At 39.5% G+C, this 11,791-nt stretch overlaps 1 protein-coding gene across 3 annotated transcripts; it reads left to right on the top strand.

The window, feature by feature from the left end:
• Nucleotides 1-4,679: 4,679 nt before the first annotated feature.
• Nucleotides 4,680-9,625, top strand: LOC110897726 (polypyrimidine tract-binding protein homolog 2). 3 transcript variants are annotated; one of them, XM_035981575.1, is made up of 12 exons: nt 4,680-4,831; nt 5,911-6,116; nt 6,209-6,418; nt 6,562-6,619; nt 7,742-7,804; nt 7,898-7,971; nt 8,201-8,293; nt 8,375-8,432; nt 8,515-8,619; nt 8,706-8,787; nt 8,902-9,014; nt 9,091-9,625. In XM_035981575.1, the coding sequence occupies exons 3-12, from the start codon at nt 6,381-6,383 to the stop codon at nt 9,418-9,420; spliced, it is 1,014 nt and encodes a 337-aa protein (XP_035837468.1). In that variant the 5' UTR covers nt 4,680-4,831; nt 5,911-6,116; nt 6,209-6,380; the 3' UTR covers nt 9,421-9,625. The 3 variants fall into 3 exon arrangements, with proteins under 3 accessions (XP_035837468.1, XP_035837467.1, XP_022000150.1); XM_035981574.1 differs by having other exon boundaries at nt 6,559-6,619; XM_022144458.2 differs by lacking the exon at nt 6,562-6,619.
• The last annotated feature ends 2,166 nt before the right edge of the window (nt 9,626-11,791 follow it).

Genomic DNA, 11,791 nt, shown 5'->3' with positions numbered 1-11,791 from the left:
TGACTGCGGGTTGACCATCCGAGACGGTTCGCAATACATGATTACCACCGTAATCCATGCAAGTAATTGTCCTTAACAACCCCCGTGTGAACGGGTGCTGAGTCCAAACTATAGTACTATGTCGTTAAGGCAGGTAGACAGCATTCCACGTGTAAACACAATCAACAAGCACTCATTAAGTCACGTAATACATGCATATTGGTTAGCGTTCAAATAGTTTGAGTAGTGTGATCGTTTGTGTTTTGATATAAGCAACGTATGTAACACCCAAAAGTGCTAAAAGCAAAAAGGGATCGAGTATACTCACAGTGATTGATTATGGATTGAAGGGAGCGCTGAGAGTAGGGTTAGCCTGAATAGTTCGATAGTACAACAATGAGTAATGTGGAAATGTAAATAAATGTGGATGGATCGAATAGGCTGGTCGATCGAACGAACGGTAGGTTCGATTGAACGGGCTGTTCGATCGGCTGGTATGTCCGTTTGGACAGTCCTGTTCGATCGGCCGGTAGGCTCGATCGGCTGGGCCATTCGAGTGGATTGTTTCTTCCTCTGGTGTGTTTGTGTTTGAGGATTTGAACTTTTGAAGTTTTCGTTGTAGTATATGAGAACACTAAAATGTCCTTACCTTTCAGGTCGATCGATCGAACGGTCCGTTCGATCGGCCGGCTTAACCGATCGGCTGGGAACTTTTGAAGTGGTTCTCAACAGGATGTCGCTCGATCGAACGGACTGTTCGATCGGCTGGCATTCCCTACTACGAACGAGTTGTAAAATCAATCAAGTGTTGAAGCATAGTATCTCATGATCCGAAGAGTAATGTTTACCAATCGAGTAGCATACTCGATCGAACATCACTTCGTCAATACCATACCTCAGGAAGTTTGAAAAGTGAGACGCCATGGGCTAGCCGATCGGCTGGCCCGGTCGATCGGCTGGCATGTCCGATCGGCTGGGCTGTTCGAATAGCCTAGCCGTTCGGCCAGCAAGTCTGACCTGGTCGGCCTTTCGTCAAACTCTTGGCTGTTTAATTACTTGTTGTCATATCGAGGTAGTTCGATAACGAGTCGAACTATGATATCCTCCGTTCCTACTCGTTTCTTCGGCTCGAGCAGGAATCACCCAAATCCGGCCGGTGAACGGTTCGGAACGTCGGTTTAGAGTTTAACCCATCGTCGGTGAACCTTGTATATAGAATCCGAATCTTGAACCTCTTAACTGTTAGAATGATTAGTTAGCCGGTTCAAGCTCCGTTTCTACCGGTTTGAAGGTTTCGAGTGTAAAAGGTTGAAGAAAGTTGGAAATTATTCATAAAAATGTTAAGATTCTTACAAATCTTAGTTTGTTTATGTGGAAACCGGTCAGATCTAAGCTATTCATAGTTGAATGAGGCCAAAGTTTGGTGTTCTTCAAGAACACCATGATGACATCACCCAAGAACACTTAGATCTTGGTGATTTCACGGTTAGAAATCAAGTTTTGAAAGATAGAAAGGTGTAGAATCATGCAATGATCAAGAACGTACAAGAATTAGAGTAAAAACTTACCGGAGTTGAGAGAAATCTGAGAAAAGGTGAAGAAGAAGGCTGGTTCGGTCAAAGCTTTCCAAAAATAGAAAGTGTGACAATGACAGCCCTATTTATAGGCTCTAAAAGAGGAAAGTGGCAGCCGGTCGGCCAGGAGCTCCGATCGAATGGGCTGCTCGATCGGCTACGAAGATGCTAGCCGATCGGCTGGCCTGTTCGACCAGGATGCCTCATGTTCGATCCGCGACCCACTTTGGGCGTTTCGCGACGATTTTCAATGTTTTGATTTCGATGGACGATGGTACGAATACGATAGAGTTCCTAGTCAAATTACTTTCAGTCTCAACCACTATATCTAACATATAATCTTCTACAAGTCACGTTTCTATGTCGGTTTCGATTGAGTTTGATTGCTTTTAGAGTTTCGATTCGATTTTCGATTGATTTGCTTGAATACCACACCAGACATATAAGTAAACACGCACAAGTAACACATAAGGCACACACACACGTATAACAATACCGGAGTTCACATAATTCGAGTCTCGAGCTTGATTGATGAATCGATTAGCTTGATTATTGATTGATTAACTTTATCGCATTGTTACTTCCTACTATTCACAGTCGTAAATCGGTCGCATTGATTAAACATTCGATCATTTCATTTAGACAACACTTACTCCACATAATACAAAAAGTAAAAAGAAACGTTAACAGTCAAAGAAGTCAAAGTTGACTTGGACTTTGACTTTGACTTTGACATTCGAAAACACGGGTTGTTACATGGACCCTCCGAACTGATGATGTCAAGAGCTTTAGCAACCTGAACAACGTCCCAGATAACCGTCCCATCATCCAAGTACCATGCATAAAAGGGGAGTTTACATTTTTCCTGCACCTGAAGCACTAAGGGGTGTAAGGCTAGGGCAAAAAGCAAAGGTCCCAAGGGATCCCCTTGCTGGACCCTTGTGAATGCCCCGATGCGGTCATTCCCACGTATGACTAGCAGGCTGGGCATTCATAAATTGAACCCACGGGAATATGAAGGGGCAATGGCGATGGACCTCGCGAAGCAAAACCGAACGGTCCACTAAGTTTAAAGCGTTGGAAAAATCAACCGTAAGCATGGCCAGCGAGCCATCTGAATGAAAAGAATTAAGAAACCTGTTAGCGATGTGCAACACCGCCTCCGCCCCATTGGGGACCCCCACCCCAAATTGGTAGTCCCCCAAGTACTTAACAACATCTTTCCCAACTTTCTTCATGGCTACTTTGGAGACCAATCTTCTCCAAATTGCCCCCACAACAATGGGGCGAATTCCATTATCAGGCTTTAACAAAGAGGTAACAAAATCCGTGAGCACCTTAGGACATAACCCCCTAGCCAAAGGTTTACCACTTCAGTGATGGCAGTAAGCAGTCCCGAGGCAGTTGCCAACCCCTCGCCACTAAGAGCGTCCAACAGGTGTTGGGCCCAAAGGCCATCTCGCCCACAAGATGTCCCTTTTGGGAAAGATTTCACACACCTGTGGATCCAGTCTTCATCCACGGATAACACAGGTTGGGAGAGAGACATTGAAGGGAGGTTTGGGGGCGGCGCGAACGGATGTTTGTCGATAAGGGCTTGCATGGTAGATTCCACCCGGGAGCAATCCCACTGGAACACAACACCTTAACTGCATCAGTGAAGTGACCATCACTCACTTTCCTAAGACATTGCTTGATGTTGGGGCTAACCTCCTCAGCTATCTCCCGGTGTGCCTCCCCCCACGCATGACCCTTTCTCCACTATCGGCGATGAGGGAATTGACCAAAGCCTCAAAACCAGAACCCTCTTTCCACATAACTAAGGCCCGCAAAATACTATTACATTGCAAGGACTTTCGATTACCCGACCTTTGCTCTTGCCTGGAAGACGGCTTAACCACCTTAAGGGTACAACGTGGTAAGAGCAAGAGTTTGACCCAACTTTCAATAGTCCCAAGGGACGCTACTACTTTATGGATGACACCTTTCAATGCTTGTGCAAATGCCAAACGACAGCTTGAGGGAATGCTCTTAACAGTTCGAACCGGAAGGGAAAAACACATTCAAGGAGAGCGACATCGTCCATCACTCCCTGCGGGGTCCTAAGCTCAAAAACCATCCCAGGATCTTGGGGCCTTGGGATCCCTACAACAAAATCCTCATCAGACTCGGATTTTCTAGAGAACATGAAAACAACATGAGCATTTTAGTAATGTAGAAGTGTTGTATATACTATTATGTTATTCAGACATTTGTCGATTCTCAATAAAAAAAGATTTTAGTAATGTAAAAGTGTCGTATTAGCACTCAAACTTTTAACATTAGTTTAACTCATGAAAATTAGCTATCAAATAATGCATAAATAAAAGCTATATTACACATCAAAACATATAATAATCTAGGATTCTTTACGAGCTGAGCCGGGTTGTGCTTTGGCTCGTTTTAAAATCGAATTGAGTGGAGCAGCTCATTTAAAACCGAGCTTCAAATTAAACGAGCATTTTCCGAGCAGTGAATATTCCGAGCGAGCGTCGAGCAAACTTTGTGCGATTTTGATAACCGTGTCGCCTGATTTAAAATTACAGAGATAGTGACAATGTTGGGTTAAGTGTTTATATCTTTAAAAACAAGCACGTTTCATGGCATAATGTTTTTCTTATGAGTAACAATGTTGTGGCCAATGAGGCGATGCTCATATTGCACGAACAATGACGCTGAGAGCAGGAGATAATCAACTTATGGTAACAGTATGAGACATTAAGGCGGATGAGCGGACCGTCTTTTAGTGGTTTAGGTTTTAACTTTTAGATTTGGTGTTAATTTTTGTATATAGTGGACCAAAATCTAATAGAGCGGTATAAAAAACTATAATATATTTACGTATATATGTATGTGTGTGTATATATACGTGCATGTATATATGTATATGTATATATATATATTAATTAAAAATAATAATTTAAGCCGAACCGACTCGAACGGACCTTTGCTCATGCTTGACTCGTTTACAAACCGAATCAAGTAGAGCGGCTCATATACAACCGAACCTCAAACCAAACAAGCATTTTCGAGCAATTTCTAAGCGAGCAGCGAGCGGTTTGTAATGTTTTTGTGATGATATATTTACACGAATCAAATGGTGAAGGTTGCAAGTTGAAGCCCCGTTACTTTCACAATCCATCGCGCTGTGGTTTCTTTTCTTGCCGACTCCAAATTAACCCAAAATTCCCCCAATCTCAAACCCTAATTTTCAACAACATCTTCATCGTCTCCATCAGGTAACATCCTCTTTCAATCCAACTTATCTCTGCCCTAATTTACATCCGAAACCTATACGGATCTCACTGTATATATACATCCCATATTTTCATGCTTCGATGTATCAATTTCATCTTGATTTGTGTAAAATACTGAACGCTTTCGTTTCCTAATGTTTCGCCTCATATTAAGGTGTATTATTATCATCGCATATGTTGATTTTGATTAGCGGTTGATTTGAATTTTCAGATTTACTGTTTCGTGTTAGTTATTTGGATGATGAGTAGCATCTGAAACAGATAGATTTTGTTTTTGTAACTGTACTGCTGTTAGGTTAACATGCTGACCAATAAATTGTTGTATTGGACCGTAGTTGTCAATAGCGAATAGCGTCAATAACCTATGTTTAGCGACAAAGTAGAGAAACAGAACAATACATGATATCGAGCGAGATGAGGAAAATGCAGAAAAATATAGTTTATAAGACCAAATCTGAGGTATTAAGCAGTGGAGATGAGAAAGAAAAATGAAAAAGAAATAAAATTAAAAAAATGTCACTATTTATCGCTATATACTATATAGCACATATGACCTATATGCTACGTAGTGTGCTATATATAGCGATCGCTACGCTCACTATAGCGAGCTTAGCGTATAGGTCTAGTTTCGCTGTAGCCTCTGTAGCGATAGATAGCGATGGTAGAGACCTTTATTTTTATTTTTTTAATATAAATAGCAATTAAATATAGCTGGATTTTAGGTTTTTGTTAAATATACATGTAAAACAGCCTATATACCAGCGTATTTTGATATAATATGCATATAAAATATTTTTTTATTTTTTTTTTGTTTATCACTATTTATAAAATAGCCGCCCCGCCCCGCCCGCTATTTATCGCTATTCGCTATGTAGCATGTAGGTACCTTATTGCTATTTGTCGCTATTTTCCATTAACAGCTATGGCATGCTACAACGAGCGCTATAGCCGTTGTTGTCCACTATGAATAGGAAATGAGTTGCTTATTGAGTTCTCCATTGTTTTTTGAATTGGATTGGAATAGGTTACTGATTAATATATTTTTGTTTTTTGTTTTCTAGAATTGAGATTTGTAGTGCGAATGGCATCTGTATCCAGTCAGCCACAGTTTCGGTACACACAAACTCCGTCGAAGGTTCTTCATCTGAGGAACTTGCCTTGGGAGTGTACCGAAGAAGAATTGATTGAACTCGGGAAGCCGTTTGGTAAAGTTGTGAACACGAAGTGTAATGTTGGAGCGAACAGAAATCAAGCCTTCATTGAATTTGTGAGTGTTACCGTTACGTATTGATATATTATGCTCTTTTGCGTCCCCATAATGCCGTTGACTCGTTGGCTCATTGCTTTTTGTGTTTATAGGCTGAACAAAATCAAGCAATTGCAATGATATCGTATTATGCTTCATCGTCAGAACCGGCTCAGGTACGCGGGAAAACTGTCTACCTACAATACTCAAACAGGCAAGAAATCGTGAACAACAAAACATCCGCAGATGTTGCTGGAAATGTACTTTTGGTAACCATTGAGGGCAATGATGCCCGCCTTGTCAGCATTGATGTCTTACACCTGGTAAGTAATTTTTTTCATGTCTTGCATGTTCTAATACGGTAAGTTGTAAGTAGATAGATATTGCCAATATTATTTGGTTGGTAGGTTGTAGCACATGCTTGATAAGCCTAATTGTTTGACATAAAATGTAAATGGATCAGCAGGCATATTTCAAGGAATTATCTTCGATGGCAGCATATTGCTTTGGGAGAAAGAGCGCATGTGTGTTTGTCTCTTTTCTCCTTTCCCCTTCCTTAACACTGGCTCTTTCTTCCTCTTCATCTCTTCCTATCCCTAAAGTTATAAGAGTTTAGGATAGTTTATTCTGTTTGTTTTTCCAGTTTTTCTCTTGTTTCTGCATGTGGCTTAGTTTTCATGGTGTTATGTAAAATTTGTAATGTGGTTGTTTTCAGAAATATGCCTATATTAGTTTCTCTTACTTATGGTATTAACATAAGCAGAAGTTTAAATGGATTTGCTTTAAACTAGTAACTAATCAATTTTATGCATTATGTAACTAACAAATACATACGTTTCTTGCAACCAGCTTGAGAAAGATTCCATTTAAAATATGATGTTATCGAGTTTTATTTCTATAGCACCTGAATTGATACTCAGCAAAAGGGTGGCTGCTGGAAAAAGAAACTTGATGGCAACAAAAGGGTGCTCGCCAGAGTTGACACTCAGCACTCAGTAGGGATAGAGTAGTATTTGTGTGTGTAAAAGGATACAGTACACTGTACACGTATATATAGACAAGACGATGATACCCTAAAGAACGTAACCGGCTCATTAAAAAGAGACAGGCTTAAACTAACCCTGGTATATTTAACAGTAGTTTGGGATGATTACCTGAAATGAGAATTGATGATAAAAACATGAATTCATACTATGATTGGTTATGTATTTAACTATTTATGTTGGGTTTTTTTGCTTGTTTTATAACCACTGATGGTTTGTAATTGTGGAGATGAGAACTATTTTAACTTCGGTTTTATATTAGGTAAATCTTGTTATGTGTGCTTTGACTTGTATTAGGCATAGTAACAAAATTTTGACTATTACTTATTGTTCGGTATATAGTTAGTAAGGAGTATTTGCAGAAAAGTCTGTTGAAATTATTTGGTAAATATGACAGGAATCTAACACTGGATATTTGCAATTTCAGATGAGAAGCCATTCAAATATACTTTGTATACTTAAAACGGACCACCATAATGCTCCCTTATGTTTTATAGCTGCACTCAACTGCTGAATTAACACATACCCTTTTCTTTATTTTTGTGTACTTTTTATGTAAACCAAAGTATATGCTACTTGGATGCTAAAAGTGTGTTTTTGTAGGTGTTCTCTGCATTTGGGTTTGTGCATAAAATCACAACTTTTGAGAAGACAGCCGGGTTCCAGGTGTGAAATTTTTTTAGAAAGGCATATCTGATTCTTTATCATAATCGCATTAGAAAGTGGATTACTGAAATATACATGTGTTTTTTTTTTCAGGCTTTGGTGCAGTTTACTGATTCAGAAACTGCTACTTCTGCAAAGGATGCTCTTGATGGAAGAAGTATTCCCAGGTAGGTATTAAATATTATTAATAAGTTATTACTGGTTTTTTCTTTAATATTCATGTTTGAGTAGATATCCAATATGAGGTTAAGCCTTCGTGTGTGTGTTTATATCCATATATTTGTAAGAGGAAACTTAACGTAGTAACACTTAGCATTCCAAGAAACCCTATTCTAAAACGACTGCATAACTAACAGTCTTAACACATATTAAATATTTTATCCTATGAACCTGCAGATATTTAATTCCGGAGCTGGGATCATGTTCTCTTAAGATAACATATTCTGCACATACAGATTTAAGTGTAAAATTCCAGAGTCATCGTAGCAGGTGAAAATAATTACGACAGTTTTGTCAAATATATATATATATATTTTTTCGCATATCTTAATAAGCTTTCTGTTGGTTCAGGGACTATACAAACCCTATGCTTCCTGTTGCATCTTCAGCAATAGATGCTAGTGGTCAGGTATGCCTTTTATTAGGTTCTGTAAAATTATAATTCATTTTTTGTTATTTCGTATTAATTTCTTTTACTGTTACACTTGCAGTTTAGTTTGGGTTTAGATGGGAAGAAGATAGAATCTGAGAGTAATGTTCTTCTTGCTTCTATTGAGAATATGCAGTATGCAGTCACTTTGGATGTGTTACAAATGGTATATCTCAAGCAAGTTGTATAAATGTCTTTTTTATTTAAATAAATCACTTCAAATATTTATTTTAATTTCTGTGTCTGGTTCAGGTCTTTTCTGCTTTCGGTCCTGTTTTGAAGATTGCCATGTTTGACAAAAATGGAGGAGTCCAAGCTTTAATTCAATACCCTGGTGATTTATTTATCCGCATATATTATTTTATTTCATTCTAAAAGCTCATAAGTTTTTCTACTTTTCTACGTTGAAACAATTCTAATTTATAACACGAATTTATTTAATTTGCAGACGTTCAGACGGCTGTGGTTGCGAAGGAAGCTTTGGAAGGACACTGCATTTACGATGGAGGTTTTTGCAAGCTTCACGTCTCATACTCACGTCACACTGATTTAAGTATCAAGGTATTTTGTTTATGCCCAAAAAAACAATATTATTACAACAATAATCTAAATCTTCAATGAATATGATGAATTTCAGGTGAACAATGACCGGAGTAGAGATTACACAATGCCAGCTGCTCCAATCATGAACCCACAACCGCCAGTCTTTGGGCAACAGCCGCCTTCAGCCGCCCCACAATACAATGCCACCACCCAATACATGCCTGGTCCAGAAGGGTATCAGTCCTCAGCAGGGTGGGCTCCAGGTCCACCGCCACCAGGGCCTCAATCCATGCCAATGCATAGTCATCCGTACATGCCACCTCAGCAGCAGGGTGTGCAATCTGAAATGGGTCCTGGTCCGACTCATTTTAATGGTCAAAATGGCTACCAACAAGGCGGACCACCACCTCGTTACCATCAATAGAATCTTGATTATCTGTTTGGACCTTTTACGGTTTTTATTTTAGGTTTTTTGAGATTGGTTTGTTATTTAGTAGTGAAAGCGGGCCGCGAAGGCATCGTTCGACTGATTATCTTTGTTTTTTCTTTTGTTGTGTGAACTTCCAAATTTATTGCTGACTTACCTGGTCATGGTTGATTAATGGACTTCTAAATTTTATATGGTTCAATTTAATTAGACAAAACACCTAAAGCAAATTAATTTGAATATCAAACATGTACCATTTATACAAACATATGGCATCAAATATACGAAATTTTCTGTTTGGATAAGCCAGGAAAGAAAACCAAAGAGGATGAACCTACTGAGCACCAACTTAACGAGCCAAAGAAAATGCTTCGTCTGCTTGAGGGCCAGCGATTTTGTTTGAAGCCGATTGAAGATGATGGATGGTCAGTGTATCAAACAAGGTCCACGCGTCTTGAAGCCGATTGAAGGTGATAAGGTTGAGATGTTCCTGATGATTTCCCTTGAAAAGATGATACCGTTGAGATGTTCAACCATGAGATCGTAAAACTTGAGGCTGATCGAGGAACTGCTGTTTGTTTCCATCGGGTCTGAAGTGAGGCTGAATTCTTTTAAATACCAAGACCAAGAACCGGACAACAAGTGGGTAAACTTGGGTTGGGTTGGCCTGGCCCAGTATGGTTAATATTTCAGGTGTCTCAGGTTGAGCTGATTCTTGTTCACCCAAAAGGAATTGAATTTTGTCAATGAAATTGGAATTTGAAAAAATTGGATTTGGAATCTGCCACCCCTGACTCGGCCCAGACCATCATCCACGACCAGACCTGCTGGGATCCAAGGGTGTATCTTCAGCAATATATGTGTTCGTGGTTTGAATTGGAACGGATTTTAGGTCAAACTGTGAGTCAAACCGTTAGTAACGATTTTTAGTAATCAAAAATTGAAACTGAAACGTTGAAAAATAGAACCGAACTGTTACTAACAGTTTGATTTCACGGTTTAGACCTTTGTAATAGATTAACTATAAAATAACGACTAATTATCCAAATACCTCTAATTGCCTATATGATGTTTCCTTAAAAGGAATTGTATTAGTTGTTTTGTTTTGGCACAATAATTCTTTTCAGGATTCAACAATCTCTACCTGAACTGATGTTGCCAAAACTAACTTATTTAACTTCAAAATTTGCTTCTATCAACTCTTCTCTCATCTTGAATCACTTAGAAGCCTCCTCAGCACTTTAACAGTTTTTTACTAGTTGTTTTCCGGTTAGGAGGTGTTTGCATGACTCAAGGATCTTCATTCAATTTTTCTATTCTTTTAATTTGGGCTCAAGTAGTTAATATGAGCAAACCTTTGGGACGAAAACGTAACTTAACTCAATTTCTATTTAAGGAGGAGTCATCCCACCAATCTTGACCATAAGATTAATGTTTATAAAAAGTTATGGACTTGTTAAAAATATTTAAAGTCTTGATTTTATTTTATACAAATTTGGGTTTTATAAAATGCTAAAAAGTATAAGTATATTTTGAGAAGTTATTTCACAAGATTTCATTTGATTTGTAAGACCTAAGTTTTAGTTTGTTAAAATCTTTAAAAAAGTTTTCAAGAGATTCTTCCCATTATTTACTTTTTTTTTTCGAACTTGAATATTATCGCTAAGAGATTCTTCCCATTATTTACTTTTTTTTCGAACTTGAATATTATCGCTTGATATTTCATGAGCATAGCTTTTGTTAATTATAAAAAATCTATAGTCTTTATATAAAAAATCGAACTACATAGCAATCATGGAACTTCTATGGCTCTGTTTGGTATGAGGTAATGGAATGGACGAAGGAATGGAATGGACGAGGTAATGGAATGGACGAGGGAATGCAATAGATCATTACCATTCCATGTCTTGTTTGGTTACCATGTGTGAATGGAATGAATTATTATTGTGTATTGTTCGGTAGGCAAGAAAAAACGGAGTAATAAAATCAGCGGTGAGTGGTGGTGGTGGTCGGTGGTAGTGATTATGGGTGGTTATAGGTGGCGGTGGTGGGTGTCGGCGGCGACTATGGGTGGTGGTGGTGGCGGCGGTGAGTGGCGGTGCGGCGACGACGACGAGTGGTGGTGGTGGCAAGGTGGCCGTTGGTGGTGGGTGGCAGCAGAGGTGGCGGTTGGTGGCGGCGGCGGCGGGTGGCGGTGGTGGTGGCGTCGATGATGATGGTGGTGGTGGTGGGCGGCGACGAGTGTCATTGGCGGTTGGTCGCAGTTGTGGGTGATAACGGTGGCGAGTGGGTGGCGGCGGCGGCGGTGGCTGTCGGGGTGAGGTGGTGGCGGGTGGCGGCGATGGCGTTGGTGGTGGGTGGTGGTGGT

Source organism: Helianthus annuus, chromosome 13 (assembly GCF_002127325.2).
Source record: "Helianthus annuus cultivar XRQ/B chromosome 13, HanXRQr2.0-SUNRISE, whole genome shotgun sequence".
Taxonomy (NCBI): Eukaryota; Viridiplantae; Streptophyta; class Magnoliopsida; order Asterales; family Asteraceae; genus Helianthus; species Helianthus annuus.
Note: the sequence above shows the minus strand (reverse complement) of the source record. Positions and strands in the feature narration are given on the sequence as shown.